Consider the following 23,917-nt stretch of genomic DNA (forward strand, 5'->3'; position numbering starts at 1 on the left):
TTGAAATAGATAATAATCGACAATAAATTTAAATACCAAAAAATTTTTTTAAAAAGAAAGATAATTTAAGATGTGCATATATTTTTTTTAGGTCTTTTCTTCTTGTTGGTGGGTTTGTACATGCATATGGAAGAATCTGCTAAAGCATGTATTTTTGTATTCATGTTTACAATAGGAGATTTCTCAATCTAGTGTTGCATTTTTATGTCTTCATTTTCATTGGAAAACTTAAAAAAATATACTTAAAGATGATAGATAGATATATATATATATATATATCCTTACAAAGTTAAATTGACAACGTTAAGAAATACAATTATTTTTAAAAATTAAATTTATTACTAGTTAATTAAGTCCAATATAAGGACAGCCCAAGATCAATATCTACATAGGCCAATTAAGATTATTGGTGTGGTCGATAAAAATATTTTTTTTAGATCAATGGTAAAGAAGTGAAAATAAAAAGAACAGAAATTTGTATTCCCTCAAAGTCCAATAAAAGTCATCATTTGATAATATATAGATGATTCATGTACAAACTGTGATTATAAATTTTTTATATCTATTTTTTTAATTTTTTTCTAAGCACAAGTGTCATTTTATTGGAAGTAATGATGTTCGAGGTATAGTTAGGTATTAAATATAGGCACCTCTTAAAACAAGAATTCAAACTCTAGTTTGTCACGTTATGAGAGAATTTTTTTAGTATTTTTATTTCCAATAACTGACATCCATAAGAAAAATTATTATATAAATACTGTTTTGTTAATAAAGAATTCATAATTTATTAATAAATAATAAAACTAATATATGATTTAGATGATTCAAACCAAAACTGAATGCTCCAAATCCGTGGGTTGTGAGCCTTGATCATTTTGAAAAAGCAACCCAGCTTTTTCTAGACATCCTAAATGACATAATAGCAACATTCTTTATTCCCATGCTAGCTTTTATTTGAAATTTTGAATGCCTTGTAAAATAGAAACAAACATTCTATCTACTTCAGTTGTAATACCTAATTTATCGAAAATAATATCGATCATTGCATTTAAAAAATCTGATAAAAAATGCATAGATACCCAAAAAAAAGGGGGACAAACCCAAAACATGATCATTGAGAGTTTATATCTTGCTAAAATAGAGAGAAAATACAGATATAAATATGAAAAATCATCTAAACATACCTGACAAAGCGTTGTAAGACAAATTCAATAATTCAAGTGAAGATAAGTTGGAAATTGTTCGCAGAATGGCTCCTGAAAGTTTGTTACTTGCAAGTCGTAAAGTCTTCAATCGCTGAAGTCCTCCCACCTCAGATGGAATGGTCCCTTCAAGAAAATTAAAATTCCAATCTAAGGTCTCTAGCCTTGACAAGTTTAATAGAGATAGCGGAATAAATCCATTAAAACTGTTATTTTGAAGATGCAGTTGCTCAAGTGAAGATAAATATCCGATCCATCTAACTTCCCCATGAAAGTCATTGTAGCTCAAGTTCAATAGTTTCAATCTACCCAATCGAACTAACTCTTTTGGTATTTGACCATACAAATTGTTGTCACCAAGATCAAGCTCAACAACAAATGAAAGATTTCCCAATTGTGGAGAGATGGTCCCCTTAAGACCCATGCCATTAAGATTCAAGGAGTGGACTCTTCCATGACGAGTATTACAAGCAACTCCAACCCAAGTGCATGGAGAAGAAGAGGGAGAACATTTAGCTAAGAAATCATATGGATCTGAAGTGATTGAGGATTTAAGGGCAAGAAGTGCATATTGATCAGTAGTAATGTTTTTCTCAGGCCAAGCTAAGGAGGACATGAAGCAGCAACGAAGTAAAAAGAGGAAAACAAAGGAAAGAGGTTTTCCCATGTTTAGCATATCACAGTTTTCAAATTTGCAAGTATTGTGCATCTAGTAATTAATCCACATGCCATTTTATACTTGTCCAATTCCAAGTCAAAGTCAAGGCGTGCAAACTCAATTCCAAACAAACACTAATTATATCTTAATTTAGTCACGAGGGATGTCATTTTGCAATTGAGTTTGCATGCCTTGACTTGGACTTGGAATTGTTTTTAACATACAAATAAACAGATTATTTGGGTTTAAGAATCTCCCTAAAATACAAACAACTAATTTGATCCAAGAAAGAGATAATATATCATTAATGTTAAAAATCAAAACTCAAAAGTATTGATCCTACGAAACCAGTTTCTGTATTCATCACAAGAATAAGTACCACGGTGCATCCAGGAATTAACTCACGCCATTTTATGATTCTGTATCTCTTCTCGTTCAAGATTCTCCTACAAATTATCCAAAATTCCTTCTATGTTTTAGGAGTTTGATATTTATTTTGAAGAAACTTCTTCTAGACTGGTTATATAATACTACCTCATGTCCTTAATATATGAGATTTAGTTTGTAGTCCATTTTTAAACTATGAATTAGATCTTATATTAAGGTAGAAGGTAGTACTTTGTACTTCTTCCTCATCAAATGTCATTTACTAAGATAATTACTTCTAATCAAGCGTAAGCCCTGAGATGGGATCTAATGAGATTAATAAAATTAGGAGCAATGCAAAATAATATTTTGATGTCTTAGCGTGTATATATATCATCATATTCTTCCAAATAATACTATCTTTTCCGCGCCAATCTTCATGGGAAAACCACGAGTTATTGAGACAAGATGGTGGTGTCATGCATAATTATAGTTTGTTAGGATTTTATTTCGTTTCTCTCTAGAATTTTCTTAATACCTTACCGTCCAAAATTCAATTTTGAGAAGGTAAAAACAAAAGCACTTTTCCTTATATATTGGCGGAAAAAAGGAAGTCCGAAGTAAAACAACGGAGAAAAGTAAAAGCGTATGACTAGTTTTAATTATGAAAATCGCTTTTTTAATAGAAAGGATTCATCCATTTACTTGCAGGGGCTTAACTTTTGAGCTATGTAAGGTCACGAACAACTAAAAAAAAAATACATAAATAAAAGTTATCCCATAAAAGTAGTTGATATGCAATAAAGAAAGAAGTAGAATATCAGGTCAACAACCATCCTTTCAATATCACTATATTGTATCGGTCACGGAGGGACTCCATAAAGCGCGTTAGTGATGCGAAGAAACTTTGTCTCTTTAGGAAGTTTACTTTTACTTCTTGGACCGCATTTTCATTTTCATTATATTATTTCATTTATGATTTTTAGTTTGGTAGGCCATATATTGTCCCTATCCTTCACAAGCATATATAGCAAAAGTCTATGGGCCTTAGCTGAGGAATGTAAAGTGCTTGACTGACTTGTGAGAAGACCTCCAAGTCATAGTCCATTCTACAAGGAAATAACGTATACATGTCGATATAATGTATATTTTATTTTGGTAATATCACCTTAGTAAACCCAAGGAAAATGCACAATTGACTTCAAAAACACATGTAAATGGTGATTTTTTTTAACAGATTCTATATATCATACGCGACAAAAAGAGTATTTTGCACGTATATTTCAAAAATAACATTTTTTGCAAGCCGCATCACTCAATCTAATAATTCAGAGACTTGAATAGATCATTACGCGAAATTTTTTCAAAGCATTCTGGAAAATTATATTGAAGGATAACATTCTAACAAAATTAAGGTTGGTTTAGTCTATCCAAAATAATATTTTGTTGGACTTCAGCATTTTTTTAAAAAAAAATAGGCCTCTCTTTCTTATGCCAAAAACCTGGAGTTATCGAGATAAAATGCTGACCGTTTACTGGGTGTTTGACGTGCACATAGAAATAAGTTTGTGAAATATTTGTTTGAGATAATTAAACAACATTTGTCCTCTTTTGTATATTTTACCTTGAAAATTATATTTATAAATAATAATAATAGTATCACACACTACTTTAATCTGTTAGGATTCTGAAATCCTATTTTGAAAGCTAAAAACGAAAGCACTTTTCCAAATAACTTGCTGAAAAAAGGAATTCTGAAGTAAAACAATTAGAACAGTAAACTAATTAAGAAAATGTAAAGGTACTTTTGAAGCTTAAAAAAATTCATTGCAAACAAGAAGTCCATGTGATTAATTTTAATTATGAAATTCATTTTTTTAAAAATAAAATGGTTGGTCCTAGGATGTAAACTTTTTGTGATTTTGGCTGCCAAATAACAAAAAGAAATTTAAGAAATGAATAATTTCTATTTTACCTTTTGCCTGTTATAATGAAACTTTTTCTGCCATTTTTTGAAAAACTTGCACAGAATGTCCGAAGATTGAGGAAGCAGAGCTGCTGATTATGTTTTCAGGTTTTGCAAACGGACAACTAGGACTGCTTTAATGGTTATATTATTCATAATTTACAAATAACAATTTATCATTACAAAGTTTATTGCATATACTCCTCCGGTCTTTAATATAAGAGCCATTTAACTAATTTGATTAGATTAAGAAAGTTAGGTAAGTTAGTTAATTATAAGAAATATGACATATTTTTCCTAAAATACCATAATCATATTTCTTAATACCTCATCTTTCTCTTCTACTTGATTAAGGTTGAAAGGGTATCCATAGGGTAATTTAGAGATAATTGATAAATATGAGAAATGGGTCTTATATTTAGGACCAAAACCAATTCACCAATTGGGTCCTATATTAAGGACCGGAGGAGTATTAATATATTAAATTATAGGAAGTAATCATAAGACCGAAATCTAAGACTACATATTAGTATTTTATTCCTCTAGAAACTGAGAACAGTTCAATTGAGGATAATAATTCTTGTTCTTTTTATCTTTCTTATTTATAATAATTAGCATAGAATCACTACATAAAAAAAAAAGAAGAGACTTTTGGTGGTAACTTTCGACGGTAATTCTAAAAAGTCGTTTCTGAAACTTGACTTTCCACAATAACAATAACAGTTGCCTCTTAAAGTCAAGTTTTAACAGCAACTTTTATTGTCGTTATTAAAAGTCAAGTTTCAACAATAATTTTTTAGAGTCGCCACTAAAAGTAATAACTTTTAGCAATGTGTTGTAAATTAACATTATGTTATGTGGATGTTCATAACTCCTTAGCCCCTTGGGATTCCTTCTCATGGTTAATGGCATTATACCTTATAACTCCCAAATTGAAGGGTTTCAAGTATTGATTTCCTATAACCTCCAATTGTACAATTATGTTGCTTAATTCCTTTCTTTATATACTTGTAACTCTTTAGGTTAGTCTTCAATATTGGGGTCCTATAAATAGGAGATGATGTACATACATTTGAGACAATGAAGTGAATGAGAACTCTCCCTTAATTTCTCCTCTAATTTCCTCTTATTTTCTCCATCTCCCTCATCTCAATCTTTGTACTTTTCTCATTTTTCATAACACAATGACTATAATTATCGCCGCTAAAAATGACAACTTTGAACAACGACTATAATTGTTGCCGCTGAAAATCAATATTATTTTTTTAGCCATTTCTTTGTCATTAATTATTATAATTTTTTTATTTTTTAAATATGATATTTAATATATCAAATTATTAAATGTGTTATTATATCATGAAGAAATAAAATAAAATAATTAATAAATTTTCATTTTCAAAAATTTTGTGCTTAAATTAATAATTTAATTTAAAATGAATGATACATCAGTAATATATATTATTAAACTAGTATATATAATCAAGGTGTAAATGTTCCAACTTCAATTTTTTCATTATTGGTGTGTATACTTAAAAACAATTATTTTAATAATTTGATATGTAAAATATAAAAAAGATATGAGTAAATTTTAATAAGATTTCTTTTTTATCTTATAATCAATTGATAAGAAGAAATATATAAAACTAATTCAATAGGCATAAATATTCATAAATTTAATCAAATATCTTTAAATCTACACCTATTGAATTATAAAATATGCACCTATCATGTGTATGTATTTTCATCAAAGTTGTCACAATCACACGCTAGGAAAAGGGAAGAAAAACACACTGATTCCAAAGAAAAGAAGATAATTAAAGAATTGCACATTTGATTACAAGTATAAGAGTTAGTACAGGAGTTCATTTTTTTAGTTTTAAATACAAAACTCAATTTACTTTATCTCTTAAATTTATAATTCTTTTTTCAAACTCTTCTTGTGCATATTAAGAAGTATCCATCAAGAGTTGGTTTCTAATGCAAAATAACCATAGCTATACTTTAGAGAACAACACATAATTTCATACAAACAACTAAGTTAACTAATTTTTTTAATCTTTTTATACCAATATAAAAATTCTTGAAATATAAATATAAATCATATTATTAAGCCTACAAAATTTTAATAAATTTATGGTCATATGATATTTTTTTTCCTTTACACGTTAATCAAAATATCCTTATAAATAAACGAGATATAATCATATTTTTATCTAAAAAATATATTAAATATATTTAGATGATGTTATATAATTATTTAATATTACCTTGAAATATCAATATAAATTATACATTTATTCTACAATTTCTAATAAATTAATAGTTAAGAAATAAAAAAATAAACGGTAAAAATTTACCAATAAATTCTGAAAAAATTATATAATTAATTTAGATGGAAAATAAATTTTAAAGCAAGAAAAAATAGGTATGCCGTAATGAAGGATTTTTTATTTTGATATAATATTTTTTTATTTTAAATTAATATATTAAATAATATTTTAAATAATATTTTAAATTTTAAAGCAAGAAAAAATAGGTATGCCGTGGTGAGAAGAAGTTTTGTTGCTTTAATGAGTGTAATTCCACTTTTTAAACCATATTTTTATTTATATTACTCCTCTTATTCTTAATATAGGACTTATTTAACTAATTTGTTGATTAAAATAAGAAAGTAAATAAGTTAGTTAATTATAAGGAATATAATATGTTTTTCTCAAAATACCATAATCATCTTCCTTAATATCTTTCATTTCTCTCCTACTTGATTATAGTTGAGAAAGTATTAATATCGATAATTTAGAAAAAAGTAATAAATTTGATAAATAAATCTTATATTTAAGATTAAGATTAACTCAATAATTAAGTTATACGTTAAGAACCAAAACAGTATATTATTTCATTATAGTTAGTTAGTCTAGTAGAAAAAAGGGATAATTAATCCACAGCTCCTTATAGTTTCAATTAATTTTGAATCAGGTCCTTATAGTTTTTTTTTCTTTTTATCAAATCCTTATACTTTCACCTGTTTTTAATTAGGTCCTTGTATTTATTTTTCTTTTTATCAAGTTCTTATAAGTTCACCTTATTTTTAATTAAGTCCCTAAATTTTTTATTCTTTATTTTATAAATTCTAATAGTACTATTATATAAACATAACATAGTATATATTATTTAATATTAGTTTATAAACAATAATATTCTAAAGATATTGAATTATTATAATGATTTTAATTTTTTCAGCAAAAAATTAATTGTTCTAAAAAATTTTCCTGGATTAATTAATTCTATTACTTTTTTATTACATAATTATTAATTTAATTTAATTATTAATATTTTATATTTCAGTATTAATCTATTTAATTAAGCTTATATTTAATTAATAAATAAAAATTAAAACTACATGGTGCTGATTAAAAATTTAGTGAAATTATAAGGACTTAATTAAAAGAAAAATAAATACAAGGACCTAATTAAAAAAAAGTAAAAGTATAAGGACCTGGTAAAAAGAAAAAAACTATAGGGACCTGATTCCAAATTCGTTGAAACTATAAGGACTTGCAGATTAATTAACTCCTAGAAAAAAAAAAATACCCAAAAGAACATTGGTGAGAAGGTTGACTGGATTGTGGATGTATTGTTCCCTTACAAACATATTGATGTGAAACTGGAAAACAGAGAGGAGGGAAAAGCGAGAAAGAGGAGGAAGGGAGAGAAAAGAGGGAGGAGGACAAAAAAATAATTCTTATATTTAATCAAGTTAAAAACCGGATACAATTTAGAATCCTAAGGCTATATTTATACATCCTTAGAAATATTAAAATAATAAAATGTTAAATATAATCTAAATCAAATCCTGATCCTAATTAAAAAAGATATAGATAATAAAAATAATTATAGGACCAATGAAAGTTGGATTTAACGAAAAGAGTTAAAAATATAGATTGAGATGGGAAATACCCTAAACATCTACCATGTCCATCGGAAACAGACTTTTAATTAAATATAAATGTCTTGGGGGAAAATCGGTGACATTTATTTACCACATCGTTAATGTTATGGTCCTTTCATGGTATTCTAAAACCTTTGAAGATTCTATCATATTTTTCTAACTTAGTTTGCAAGTCTAGAAGTCTCTTTCCAGAGGGATAAATCTTCTGCAAACGCAATGTGGAAAAGTCAAAAATGATATATCAATCTATGATTATGAAGCTTTTATCTTGTCAGCCTCAAGTTTTCTATCAAATATGTAAGTAATGAGGAAAATTAGAGATATTTATCTGTGTTCGTTATTGTGGGTTTTTCCAAAAAGAGAATTACAAACAAGCCATAAGAAAGAGAAATAATTATTAAAAAGTCCTAATAACAATTTAAACAATCTATAATGTTATATTCTAAGATGAAGAATAACAACCTTTGGGACTTGTTTTGTAATTTTCTTTCTTTCTTGAGACCTTAATGTAATTATCCCCAAATTAAACTGCATGGGAAGAAAAAACTGAAAAATCAATGTAAAATAAAAGGAGAAATTAGTCTTTTGGTCTTTTAAATTTTAATTCGGTTATAAATCAGTCTCTCAATTATAACTTGGTGTGACTTAGTCTCTCAACTAATATTCAATATGACCCAATCCCATAACTTTTAACTAGTTTGTAATTAAGTCATTTTTCTTTTCCCATTTAATAAATCAATCCTTAACATATCTAACTCATTTTTAAATCATCACCTAATAATCCTATGTGACAAAAGATGCTGCTAACTAATTAAGGAACTGAGTAATTGAACTAAAAGTTAAAGAAATTAAAATATTAATTTTCCCAATATAAAATGCAGATGCCATACTTTAAGGGCCATTTATGATTCGGTTTGGCCCCCTCAAACCAAGGGCCTGTTTGGATAATATAAAAAACTATGATTTTAGGACCCAAATGGTTTGGGTCCCAGATTTGTCAAAGGGGGAAAAATTAACATACCATGATTTTAAGCCAAAACCATAGTTTTAGAAAAAAGTGAATCTATTCTACTTCTGATTCAAATAGGAAAGTATGATTGTATTTGTCAGAGTAGATCTCAATGGTAATATGACTTTAACACCCCTCAATTATTTTTTTATAAACATATTTAATCTTATATTTTATAAATTTATATACACATATTAATTATTTATTAATTACATTATCTTATATATTGTTAATTATGTTGGTAAAAAATATATTATTAACAATTTTATTTCTTCAAATTAAAATATATTATAAAATTTATCTTTTATAATATTATCATATTAACCTATGCCTTTTTTAGTAATTTGTACATATAAAAAGTGCTTCTAATAACAATTATCCAAACACTCTTACTTTATTAGAATCACTTTTTCACAAAATTTATTCTTTATAAAATCTATTATCTTAGGAATCTATTCTCCAAAAGTTATTCTCCAAATTATAGTTTGATTTTATTCAAATACTCTCCAAATCATTGATGGGAAACGACTATATTCTTTTGGGCCATCTTTTTACTCGAAATGTTTTTGGGCCACGGATGGCCCAACATCGTTCTTCCTAATTTGCAAACAAGTGGATCTTATTCTGCCGAAATTCAATGCAATATTCTGTTAAAAACGATCCATCCCAACAGACAAATCAGATCATATGGCTCCCAAATTGTCAATTAAATCCACCGAATTTTAATTAAATTAGATTTATTATTTTGAATGATTAATTCTGGCTCCCAAATTGTTGAATCTAATTTGAATTAATAGACCCTTGGGTTAATCTGGAAGAAAACATACTACTTCTAATCGTAATTATAAGATTTCGTTTATAGATTGCAAACGAGGTCTTATAATTAGGATCGAAAATAATATTTCTTTAGGTTAATTTAATGTTATTACCAGGTATGTGATCAACTAATTCAGATTAAGGCTTTGTGATCAAGATGCCTCTCCCCAAAGGTTCGATCTTTTCAAGAAGGTAGGATTTGAACTTTGTGATCTAGCTGATCTACCGACCACCACTAGGCTAAGTACCTTTAAGGGTTAATACTATTATTATTCCTTATAGTTTAATTGAATTTAGGTTTTGATACCTCTTATTTCAAATAATTGTTTTTAGTTCTTAGAGTTTTTTTATTTTTCTTGAGTTCAACGAATGGTTTGAAGTTATGATTTTTTATCATCTCTTTCCAGCTTGTTTTGTAAGGGGGTGTTTGGGAAGTGCTGGAAGTATTTTTAAAAAAAATATTTTCATATAAATTGAGATAAAACTCATCTCACATATTTATTTCGAGCTATGTAGATCACTTTTAAAATCATAATTTAGTTTTCCCCAAACACCCCCAAATTTAGAAATTTAGAAATCTATTTCTATTGGGATACGTATCCTACACGGAATGTGGAAAATTTGACATAACTGTTTTCATTGTCCTCATCCAATATCATGGCTTTTTTATGGATTCCAATTTTATTTACATTTCTTGTTAAAACTCATGAGTTTTTTTCCCCCAATTTCTAGCTTGACTTACAACTCTTATGAGCGTATTTGGGGGGCAGAAAAGTTTCAACCAAATATCACCATCATGTGGAAAGTCAGAGACATTTGTTTAACATTTTGGCGCCTTTTCAAAGTACTAATGGGAACTCCTGAATATTTTGTCTATCTCATTTAATTTTGAAAAAATTGAGAATAATTCTCATTTAAAAAGTTAATCGTAGAATGAGACCTGACTTTAGATGATAACAAGTTTGAAGGTAAAAAGACCAAATAACCTGAGTTACATATTCTTGATCTCGAGTTACATGTGTTTGATCCTATTTGCATATTGAGGATGCCTAGTTATATATATATATATATATATATATATATGACCTAATTGTGTATCACTGATCCTAATTGTATATCTTTGATCCCAAGTTGCATATGGTTATCCTAATTACATGTTGAGGATGCTTAGTTGTATATATGACCTAATTATCTATTACTTATTATAATTGCATATCATTAATCTCTAGTTACATATGCTGGATTCTAATTGTATATCGCATATGCCTAGTTGCATATAGTGCCTAATCACATATTAATGATCCTAATTACATATCTTTGATAATGAGTTGCATATGCTTGATCCTAATTACATATTGAGAATGTTTAGTTACATAAAAGATCTAATTACACATCACTGATCCTAATTACATATCCTTGATCTTCGATTGTATATGTTTGATCCTAATTGTATATTGCATATGCTTATTTGTATATAGGACCTAATTGTATATCGCTGATCCTAATAGCATATCTTTAATCTCTATTTGTATATGTTTGATCCTAATTGCATTTCATCAAGGGTATTGGGGTAATTTTTCCTCCCTTTTTAATTGTTCAAAAGGGGCTCATAAGTTTAGGTCTTATTCTATAATTAACTTTTCAAATAGGATTTATCTCGAATTTTTTCTTTGATTTCTAACCTACTCTACTTTGTAGGTCTAGATGTCTTTTTCTCGAGGGACGAGTATCCTACACACGACTTGGAAAACTTGGCATATTATTTAGGGTTAAGGGTCAAAAATACTTATGACAATATACCAAAAGTTCACCCCACATCATGGACTGTTTTTTTTTGTTCAAATCTGCCAATAAAAGTTTAAAAAGAGCCTAAAAATACCAGCATTGTTAAAATGCAACAACGTCTGTTAAAATTGGTTGTGGGACCCACAATTTTTAAAATAAAATTACCAAAATACCCCCAATTAAAACAAAAAAAAAGTTAAGATAAAAAGTACCCATGAACTTATACAAAAAATTGGTCAAATACCATATAATTTTTAATGAAAGTAACAAAATACCCAATCTCGAAGGGCTATTGTATTGAAGTGTATTAGAGATTATCAATTATAATAAATTTTATAGTTAAAATAACTCATACAAAAATTTTAATGATAAGTTGTTTATATTTCCAATTTTTTTAGTAAACATTACAGGTATCTTTTGAAAATAAATGCAACAAAATTCTTTCACATTTATGTTTATCCTCCAGTCGACGTTATCAAATTTAACAGTTAACATGAATTTTTTTTTTACATTTATATTCAATTCTTTAAGAAAATTTAAAACTATTTTTGAAAAAGTATCAAAATAGCCTCAGTTTTAAAAAAAAAAACTACCATCTTCCTCCAACGTCTTGATGGTTTTCTCGTTTCATCTTCATTTCAAGAAAAAACCCATCATTTTACAAGATGAATTTAGATTCTTTATTTCAATCAAACTTTAGAGTATTCCTATATATTTTTTAAATATTTAATTATAAATTTTTAAAATTAAATTAAAAATATGAAAATATCAAATGAATACTATTTAAAGAATTAATATGTAAATATTTATTTTGTTGCCTTTATTTAACCATTCTCTGAAATTAAAACACTTTGGGATAAGTAATAATGATGTTAAAATATAAAATATGATAAGTTACAAAAATATTTAATTATTATGTATAATATTTATGCTATTAAAATATTTTCAAACTTTTGAGTATTTTGTCTATCCCATTTAATTTCTAACTCACTCTATTTTGTAGGTCTAGATGTCTCTTTCCTGACGCACGGCTTAGAAAACTTGGCAAATTATTTATATTCTCTTCATTGTCCGATATCATAAATTCTTGTGCCCCCAAGCTTTACCCAATATTGTGGTCCCTTTGTATCTTACAATTATTGAGGGTCACATCTTGCACGCCACAATTTTTCCACGAAAGTGTACACAGGTGATAATATATAAATATATATAATATTTTTTCCAAGCATAAATAGTACATCATTATGAGCCTTACATTATGAGGAAGCCTGTGAGATTTATAAATTCAAGTGGATTTTCCTCTTAATATGTTAGTCTTTTAAGATTAAGCCTCATCACATGTATGAAAAAATATAACATATATAATTATGTAAAGCATATATTTATATGTGTGCTTTATATATATAAATTTTACTTTGATTGAGAATAATCTGAAAGATTTGTAATGTAAGATTTCAAGTTCATTCCAGAAATGAATCCTTTAATTATCCATGTAGCCACTTATGTTTTCTGTTTGGCATGGCAATATTTTTCAGATCATTGTCAAATTAGAGTAATTGATAAAATTATTGTTTGTGGTAAGATTTCTTTCTCTTTTTCTCTTCTTTAACTTTTCGCCATACGTTAGGAACTTCGGATGATTTGAATCTTAGAATCATTCATCCAGAGGCTTCATCTTTTGAATTGAGTAATAATATATTATTATTATTCTCAAATTACCCTTTCTATAATAAAATCAATTGTTTGTTGTAATATTCACTCGTTGGACTTAGCAGTTTTAATTTCTTGGGTAAATCGATATAACACAATTCGTATTACGCCGCATTATTTAAAAATTATAAATAGTGTCACTACTCATTTCTTTAATTTCAATGTGATGCTTAAGGTCTTACTCAAATAATCAAGTAGAAACCTATACATAAAGCACACAGGAGCATAATTCACACAATGTTTCATTGTGCTCTAACTTTTGAACACATATCATTATCTATCTTTATTTTTTTTTCCCATTTTAGTTTGCAGAGAACTTATCCAGTAAAGGGATATATTCTGTCAAATATAGGATATATAAAGGAATTAGAGGTATACTCATCTGCTTCCCTGGTCCTTAGTCAAAGTTATAATTAACTTCTATGGATCTAATTTAATTCTATTTGGGGTCAACTTTATCATTAATCAATGTGGAAAATTTGACATAGCTATTTTAATTGTCCTCATCGAATATCATGACTTTTTTATACTTTACAAGAGGACAATCACTAGATTCCAACTTCATTTATATTTATTGTGGGAAGTTATGATTTTTTCCCCGTATATCTTCGTCTTGACTTACAACCGGCTCTGATGAGCGTATTTAAGGTAGAAAAGTTTTCAAGCAAATATCACTGTCATGTGGAAAATTAGAGATACTTGTTTGACGTTTTAGTCTTCTGAAGGTACTAATAAAAATTTTAAATACTTTGTCTTTCTAATTTAGTTTCTAACTTATTTTGCTGGTCAAGATGTCTCTTTCTTAAGGATTAGTTTTTTTTTTTTAATAAGAGAAAAGTTTTGGTGAGTTGGATCTGAGACTTACTAAGACCCAAGCATGCCTCTTGACTCATATATTTATGAATTATCTTTGTCCAGTATCATAAATTCTTGTGCCCCCAAGTTTTATGGGATATTATGGCCCCTTTCTAACTTATTTTATGCTCCTTCCTTCCAAAATATGAAAATTAGCTAAGGAGTCAATTTTGATTCTAAATATAAAATTCCAATTTACTTTATGTTTGTATTTATTATTTTTTAAATTAATTTATCTAGCTTATAAATTAATATATATAATCTAATATTTCACAAAAAGTATTTTAGAGAAATCATCTTATATTTATTATAATCAAATAATTTATCTAGCTTTCTTAATGTATTCAATTTCCAAATTAATTACAGCTCCATCTTGTAGGCCATAAGCTTCCGCCAAATATTGCTATATAAATGTGGAAAACTAGAGACATTTGTCTCCGTTTGTCATTACTTAAAAGTAGCTGTAGGTTTTTCCACGCATTGAGTAATTTTAAGAGATACTATGATCCATTTCTGACTTGACTTAAAATTAGTGAAGTCTATTTTTCGTTGGGATGAGTATGATGTGGGTAATATGGAGGACTTCGTATGGCTGCTTCCACCGGTGTACATGCTACTTATATTTTTTCAAATGTGAATGCACTTTCCAGAAAACATGTGAATTGGAGACAATTATTTTCCATATCGCTGTCAACTGTGAATGCTTTTTCCAAAGTCCAATAACTTCTTAATTTCCATCTCTGTCTAGCTAAGGAGTATTTTGCATGTCTAGATGTTTTTCAATTGTGGCTGAAAATTCATTTGAGTTCTTTTCTATTCTTTAACAAAAGATTACAAATTAAATGTAATTGTTATTTTGTTTCACATTTGAATTGTCATTCACGCCGAGTTATCCTTAGTGGTGTTGAATATTGATTTTGACAAAGGACTTCCCAGTAGATTCTGAGAAACATGGGACGCGAAAATATTGTTTAGATTTTTTGGCTCATTTAATTTTAAGGTCGGGCTTGCAAAATAAATCATAAAAAAATGTTAATTTATACGTTTAAGTCCTCTAAATTTTGGCAAAAGTTCAGTTAATCTCTCAAGTTTAAAAATGTAGTTTTAGTTCCTGTATGTTAACAAAATTAGTTTCATTTAACAGCAAATTCTACTCAACGAATTTAAATGATCACTTCAAATTTAAATGCTAGCAAAACGCGCTGCAATTTTTAATCTTTTAATATAATTATTTTTATAAATGATTAAATGTTTAATATTTTAGTATTTTTCATATTTGTCAAACATCTAATCATTCAAATGCTTAAATTTAAAGATATAAAAGTTTTAGGTTACAGAATTAAAATTTAAAGCATACCTTGTCAACATTTAATTGCAAAGTCATTATTTAAATTTGTTGATAAAGCGAAATTAGATATTTAATAAACAGAAAGAAACACGTAGGTACTAAATTAAAAATTAAAAAGAAGTATAGGTACATCCAATATGGTTTTTATCATTTTCTAATTTTACCTTTATTTAATATATACACATTTCAAAAAAATAATCATCTACATTATAATAAATGAAGGACAAAATAATATATTCATACTAAAAATATAATGAGGCAGTTTATAAATAGGATCAAGAAAAACCTCCTATCTCTACCTTATAAATGGGATCAAAGCTGTATATAACATCAGTTTTATTATGTCTTTAAAAAAAAATTACAAACAAAATTGTTGGAAATGAAAGTATGTCATTTCATATCTGAATTGTTATTCACGGATCACAAAAATATAATATATAAATTGTCAATAGCTTTAACGATAGTTGTTAATCTTTACACCTTAAATTGTTAATGACTGTTCTTTCAATTGTTAATGCAAAACTAAAAAAAGAATAAAAACAATTTGGCAATTAAACAAATGGAATATCTTGCAATTAGGTCCCTTGAGACTTCAGAATCATTTGATAATTTCAAGATAATTTTTTGTATTTAATTCTCTTGGGGGGACTTGATTGTAATTTTTTCCAAAATTAAACATTCAGAAAACAGTGATTTTTGCAACTTCCCTTCATAGATTCGTCATTTGTCAATCTGTCCATGAGCGTGGGACTGAGAAACTAACACCTCGCAGTGCATGTGTTTTGGGCTGGTGTTATGCCCCAAACTCTACTTCTGTTTTTTTTTTTTGGGGACAAGAAGCTCTACTTCAATTGATGAAGCATTACAGAAATTGAATGCAAAAGTACCACCAAGAATGCTTGACCAGCATGACAAGCTCCTTTGGAAGGGGAGCAGAAATGGAAGTTTCTCTGCTAAGAATACTTATAATCTTCTTCAGAGGGACAAATGGGGGAATAAGGATAGGATTTGGGACCTAGTGTGGAAGTGGAAGGGTCCAGAAAGAATCAGGCTATTCCTGTGGATGGTAGTTAATGAGAGGCTTCAAACTAATGATCTTCGAAATAGAAGATGGGGAGTTGATGGAGGCTGTATTCGATGTGGAAAATGGGAGACCATCCTACATGTTCTTAGGGATTGTCAAGAAGCCCAAAAGATTTGGCTTGAAGTGGGAGCACATGTTACTAACTTCAACAACCAGACAGCAGAAAAATGGTTTTTTCAGAATTTAAAATCAGATGTGAGAGTTAGAGGCATACCTTGGAGTATTCTTTTTGGAGTAACCTGCTGGTCGCTCTGGAAAGGGAGGAACATTCGAATCTTTAATGAAAAAGAAGATCGTGAAAATCAGCGTAAACAGGTCTCTCTCATAATGCGTTTTAGCTATCAGATTGCCAAAGCGAAGAACTTTTCTCCTGCTCATCTTGCTGCTATGTCGAAAGAGGCTGAAGGAGGTCGCTGTTGGAGCGCCCCAGATCTGGGTTGGGGCAAACTTAATGTTGATGGTGCGTGTAGGGGAGATCATGGTCCTTCAGCTTGTGGAGGTATATTGAGAGACTCTAATGGTTATTGGGTAGCGGGGTCCATATTCCTTCCGTAGGCCACGTATAATATAAGGACGCAACCTCGACTCACTAACCTTTTCATCCTTGTCGATCTCTGAAATTCAGCACACACACTTTTGACTCGTAAGAAATATTCTGAGATCGTCATACCTTCTTGAGTTAGGCTAGCCAACTCATTTTCTAAAAGTTGCAGTCGTGCCGTGTTCTTCTTTGTGAAGAGCCTCTCAAGAATCTCCCATACCTCTTTCGGAGACGTAACATCTCGAACGTGTTCTATATACTCCCTGCTAATGGACGTTCTTAGTGCATAGAGAGCTTTTCCACACTTAATCTTCCATTTGCGTCTTGCTTCGGAGTGTTCAGAATCTTCGCTGGGGATCTTATCAGTGCCGACAACTAGTTCCCACAAGTCCTGTCCTTGAAGATAAGCCTCCATACACATCCGCCAATATTTGTAATTGGTGCCGACTAGCTTCTCCATTCCAAGGTGTCCATTTCCTCCGTTTGAAAGCTCCATTTCAGCAACAAAATAACGTTGTTATCCAAACCTGGCTCGGATACCATGAAACAAAATAGACAAGGAAAATAAAGAGCAAAAGACAACGAACTTATCAGGAATGCTTTGCTTTTTATTTCTTTCTAACATAAACGAATACATCAGCTGCCTTTTATAACTCAAGGCTTTCAACTTATTCCTAAAATATCTCCTGAAATCTTGCTAGCACTCCCTCTTTATTCAGAATAAAATAAATCACCAAAATAATAGGAACTAACCTACTTGACTGGGTAAACTAAGCAAAGACGATAAGATAGAGACCAAGAATTTCGGAACTGGACGTTGGACTTGCTACCATGTGCTTCTCACTTGCTAACGAGTTTGTACTAAGTTTTAACAGGGGGAAGAAGGTCTTGGCGTAGAGAAAAGAAAGCTTACTCGCATCGTATTATAAATACATAAATACTATCGAATTGTGTTGAGAAGAAAAGTCATGGAGTGAACGGGGAGGCTCAGAGTTCAGAAATCAGAAGACAAGCGGCTACATGTCATTTTGAGAGATGGCCAGAGAGAAAGGCTTGTGGTGTTGGTATTTAGTGTGGTTCACTCTGCTTCTAACGGAAGCAGTTCTCAGTAATCAATTTCAAAACAAATCCTGCAGTCCATCTCGGTGCGGCATTATCACAAATATCTCATATCCATTTCGACTACGAGATGACCCACCCTGCTGCGGCGACCTCAAATTCGAGTTAGCCTGCGAAAACAACGTCACTCTCCTTCATCTGGACAATGGAGCACACAGAGTGCTGGGAATCAACTACGAAAACTTCACAGTCCGACTCGTAGATCCTGGCATTCAGGAGGGCGATTGCTCCTCCCTTCCTCGTTATTTCCTATCCCAATCCAATTTCAGCTCCTTCGACGACTTTGCCTGTATCGATCACCCTGAATCAGAAACTATATTCAAACACATGGTGTACCTGAAGTGCAGCGATCCAGTTAGGGATGACGCGGCGTACGTGGATACGTCTCCCTGCGTGAACTGGGAGTCCAGAGAAAAAGGAGAAGGCCATGTGTATGCTGTTGCTGGAGACTTACTGGGTAAGGACTGGAAATCAGGGTGTCGAATGAAACTTGTGGCTGCCATTAGCTCAGATTGGGACTCATTATTGCTACGCGGAGGAGCCAACTCCTATTCCAATATCCACAGCGTGCTTTCCTATGGATTTGAAGTTTCTTGGGTGAACTGGTTTCACCAAGGTTGTGATGCTATTTCTTGTGTCGATTACGACGGTTGCAGTTTCCACCGTGATGCTCAAACTAATTGCAATAATCCCATGACCATAGATAACGTCGGTTGTTGTAAGTCACTTTTCCCTTATCATACATTCAAGCTTCTCACACATTTACAGAATACATACACGCGCACATACTCCAGTTTGAAAAGTTTGGCTCGAAATATAAGAACTCAACAAAGTAATTGATGATAGTTTTTTCACTTTTATTCTTTGTTACAAAGAGAAGAGGGGAAGGGGAAGAGAATTTTCCGGTCATGAGGATAAAATATATAATTTTATTAATTTAAAATACATTTAATGACTTAATTAATATTTCTTTATTTGCAAAAAGCCTAACTAATGCTTTATTATTTTCGGTCCTTAATATAAGAGCTCATTTAACTTCTATTTTGATTCTAAATATAAGATCTCAATTCACTTTACCTCTCATATTTATCCATTTTTTTCGAAGATAGTCTTTGTAATAATAGTAGTTTTAACTAATAAACTTGATTAGTGAGGATATTTTAAAAAAAAACATCTATTTATTGTAAATAATAAACTTAACTAGTTTTTTTAATCTACTCAAATTAATCAATTAACTCTTATCTTAAGAACCGGAAGTAGTATATTATAAACCTAATAAAATGTATATATATAGAAAGGATTTTTTTAAAAAAGAAAAAGCTTATATAAGAAGTTTATTTTTTTCATCTATTTTCTTTCTTCATTCAAAGAAAGCGAAAGGTTCTATTTGATTTTGTGTCATCCCTTTATTTTTTAAAACTAAACAGAAATTACTTCCTCTCTCGGTCAGTTTGTGTTAATATTCCTAATATTATATGTTTATGTCATGTTTTTTTCTTCCCGGAGCACGCTTATTAAAGTTATTTATTTATCTTTTAATCTTCTTCGGTTTTTATGATGCAGCACCACTATCAAAGCTGCGCATATTTGCAGAAGGTATAATTTACTGTTAATGCTTAGTTTAGTTCGTGCACGCTTCAAATATAACCTCATTTTAAATTAAGAAAAATGATATAAAAAAATACCCGTTTAATTTTAAAATGTTAAAAAAGTAAATTTGACCTGTAAAAATCGTTATAGAAATAGTCAGCATTATCTATGTATCATTTTGAAATTTAACAGGTGTTTTATATTATTTTGCCTTAAATCATTCATTAAGGCTACTTTTGCTAAAAGAAATCATCCGTTAAGGCTGCCTTTCCGAATTTGTTTCAATAAAAGGGGGAAAAAGATGACATTGAGTGATTAAAATGAATTATTCATATGTTTAAAGTTAAAAAAATCAATTATTTTTGCTGAACAATATAAGATCATGCTCTCCATAAAAAAAGAAAAAAGAAAAAAAGAAAAGGTTGGATTAGCTCAGATTGAGTTTTTGGATATGGTGTTTGAAAATGTACCAACTTTGATATTCGTTTAAAATGACAAATAAATTTATGGGTGTGAGGTATTATTTAAAATATAAACAAGATTTTTCTTCTTTCTACAAAAAAAAGTAGTTTTGTAAATTTAAAAAGAAAATAGTCTATAATTAAAAAAAAAAAGATGCGTTGGGCTGGGGAAAAAAAAAACAAAACAAAAAAGGCCAGTTGGAGTATTCTACGAAACAAAATCTTCTCACCTACAACACCGTTCGTTTTTTTGGCTGTTATTCACTTTTATAGCCACCCTTGACATTGTTGACTTATTCTGTTAAATTTTCTTGCAGATTATATCTATGGAATTGATAAAGGTAAGATTCTATCTTTTTTTTTTATATATTTATAATCTTTTAATTTATTCCATATTTGCCCATAACTTTGTTTCAAAGTTTTAAAAACGAATAATTAATATATTAAATTAAACTAGTAATGAATTAACTAAAACAATATAGCTAGTCTTTTTTTTGGGGGGGGGTACATCATGAGGATTAAACGATCTTTTTATCTTTCCATCCTATTCCTTGCACTGTCACTACTTGAGTTAGTCCTAGGTGATGATAAGCCCTTATTTTATTTGCACAATATTTATGTGTCTGGTAATTGGCTATATATATGCTCATCACCATTATGGTTACCCCTCTTTTTTATATCTATTTAAAACAGAGTGAAAGAAAATGAAAAGGTACTCTATTTTTAACCAACACAGTTATACAATTTATAATTATTGTAAAATATTCTTGACTTCCAGAAGAAATATTCATAATGTAATACATAATGAGAAAATGAAATATTTGATCCAGGTGTAGTTATCTTTTTTTGAATAACCAAACATATAATATTTATGAAACTCTACATATTTGCAGGATTTCAGCACATAGTGAAGATGAGTACTTACCATCACTATAGTCGCTATGATTTTAGTCTAACAAATCTTGCAATCACATTAGGAGTAGCTAGTGGAAGAGTTGTTTTGCCAATCATCACAACCAGATTTTTATTTGGCATCATATTCCTATTTGCGCTATTGCTTTATAAATGCCATAGGAGACATTTATCAATGTATGAAGATATCGAAGATTTTATACGACTTCATGACCTCATTCCAATAAGGTACTTTTACAAGGATTTGAAGACAATGACCCAAGGTTTCAAGAATAAGTTAGGTGAAGGTGGATTTGGCACTGTTTACAAAGGGAAGTTTAGGAGTGGACCCGAAGTTGCTATCAAAATATTGGGCAAATCCAAAGCTGATGGCCAAGAATTTATCAGTAAAGTGGCAACACGTGGGAGGATACATCATTTTAATGTGGTACATCTTGTTGGTTTTTGTCTAGAAGGAACAAATCGTGCTCTTATATACGAATTCATGTCCAGAGGGTCTTTGGACAAATAGATTTTTTCTAGAGAAGAAAGCATCTCCTTGAGTTATCACAAAATATATGAGATATCTTTAAGGGGTGGCCCATGGGATTGCTTATCTTCATCATGGTTGTGACATGCAAATATTGCATTTTGATATCAAGCCTCATAACATTCTTCTTGATGATAGTTTCACTCCAAAGATTTTGGATTTTGGGCTGACAAGATTATATGCTGTTGATGATAGTGTTGTCACTTTGACTGCAATGAGAAGTACAATAGGATACATGGCTCCTAAATTGTTTTACAAGAATATTGGAGTGTCTTATAAGGCAGATGTTTATAGTTTTGGAATGCTTTTAATGGAAATGGCCGGGAGAAGAAGAAATTTGAACCCACATGCAAAATGTTCAAACCAACTTTACTTTCTCTTGTGGATTTATGATCAACTGGATGATGATAAAGATATAGAAATGGAGGATCTGACAAAAGAAGAAAAGGATTTAGCAAAAAAAAATTATCATAATAGCACTCTGGTGTATACAACTAAAACCTGTTGATCGTCCTTCAATAAGCAAAGTGATAGAGATGTTAGAAGCAAATGATATGATAAGTCTTGAAATGCCCCGAAAACCTTCCCTGTACTCAAATGAGACTGTTTTAGCGGATCACATGTCCGACACCGACACTGACCAAACAATATCCACTACTTCTGGACATTCTCATAACAATCTAGGTGAGGGCACAAGTAATGGAAATTAATATGCAATTGAAAAGAGGGGGTCATAGCTGGTACCTATTCAAAGTTTGGACTTATCATATTGTTTTTTTTTTTTTTAATACAATCTCATATTTGTATTTGATGGAACTATTTAGTTATTGTGATTTGGGTTTTGCCTTAGTAATTCAGCATCTTGCTTTCATTATTAGTAATGATATGCGATATGCGCAACGCAGAGACTACTATTCTCTCTCAAGCTCATAATGTGCAATGTAGTGTGTATTATATATATATATATATATATATATATCTCTGTGAAGCAATAATCATCGATCAAAATCTTTAATTGAAATAGATATTTCTGTCGAACTACTTATTTGCATTCGCCTTTGTATTTGACGTTGCTAACATACACAAACACACACATTATGAGGTTTAACATTTTTGTGTGCAATTTTTCTAATGAATTGTCATAATATAACACAAATAGCATGCAGCAGCTCAAAAGATGCCCAAAATTCCGGAAGCATAATCGGCTCTTTTTTCTAGGATTAAAACTTCAGAAATAATGATCATATAGTTTTAACATTTGGTTTTTCAAATTAATTATACCAATACATATGGATGAAGCCAACACTACAAAAGAAAATAGTTCATTACTTTGGGACCCATTTAGAAACTGAATGCGCAAGAACTAATTAAATGCCGTGACTAAATTTCATCAATAATCACATTTTCTTTTTAGTAACACAAGAACCAATTCCCGGTCAAAAAGGAAACTAAAAACCAATTCCTCTTTTTCAGTTTCTATCATTCACTTTGGGACCCATTTAGAAACTGAATGCGCAAAAAATGTGCCCCATAATGGACCAACCCATAAACCAAAAACCAATTAAATGCCGTTGCCTTCGCAATGATTCTTGCTTGATATTTTGCCAAAACCAAAGCGATGCTAGGTGACAATTCAAATGTGAAATTTTTAGCAGTTCCGGTTGTAATTTATTTTTTTGTTTTAAAAAAAACTTCTAGGAATTTTGAAGCCCCACTACCTTTAAAATACTACCTCATATGCTTAATATAAGATTTAGTTAGAAATTTAATTCAGTTTTAAATATAAGATCTCAATTTACTTTATCTCACATATTTATCTATTTTTCTTAAATTAATCCTTATATTGATTGCACATGTTACACATTTTGTTAAAAACTAGTGCCAATGCACATGATTAATAAAAATATTTCAGATAATATAACACCTATTTATTATAAATAACTAACTTAACTATTTTTTTAATATTCATAAATTAATTATATATCTAACTTTTATATTAAATCGAAAGTACTAATTT

At 29.6% G+C, this 23,917-nt stretch overlaps 1 protein-coding gene and 1 pseudogene across 1 annotated transcript; one reads left to right on the forward strand and one right to left on the reverse strand.

Annotated features, from left to right (window-relative positions):
* Window positions 1-1,170: 1,170 nt before the first annotated feature.
* Window positions 1,171-1,869, reverse strand: LOC114743022 (receptor kinase-like protein Xa21). Its single transcript, XM_028931244.1, has one exon. It carries the CDS (start codon window positions 1,867-1,869, stop codon window positions 1,171-1,173), a length of 699 nt encoding a protein of 232 aa, XP_028787077.1.
* Window positions 1,870-18,324: 16,455 nt separating this feature from the next.
* LOC114743023 (LEAF RUST 10 DISEASE-RESISTANCE LOCUS RECEPTOR-LIKE PROTEIN KINASE-like 2.1) lies at window positions 18,325-22,610 on the forward strand (annotated as a pseudogene).
* The last annotated feature ends 1,307 nt before the right edge of the window (window positions 22,611-23,917 follow it).

The sequence above is a fragment of the Neltuma alba genome, unplaced genomic scaffold, assembly GCF_004799145.2.
Source record: "Neltuma alba isolate B1F8T4 unplaced genomic scaffold, ASM479914v2 tig00003917_pilon, whole genome shotgun sequence".
NCBI classification, from domain to species: Eukaryota; Viridiplantae; Streptophyta; class Magnoliopsida; order Fabales; family Fabaceae; genus Neltuma; species Neltuma alba.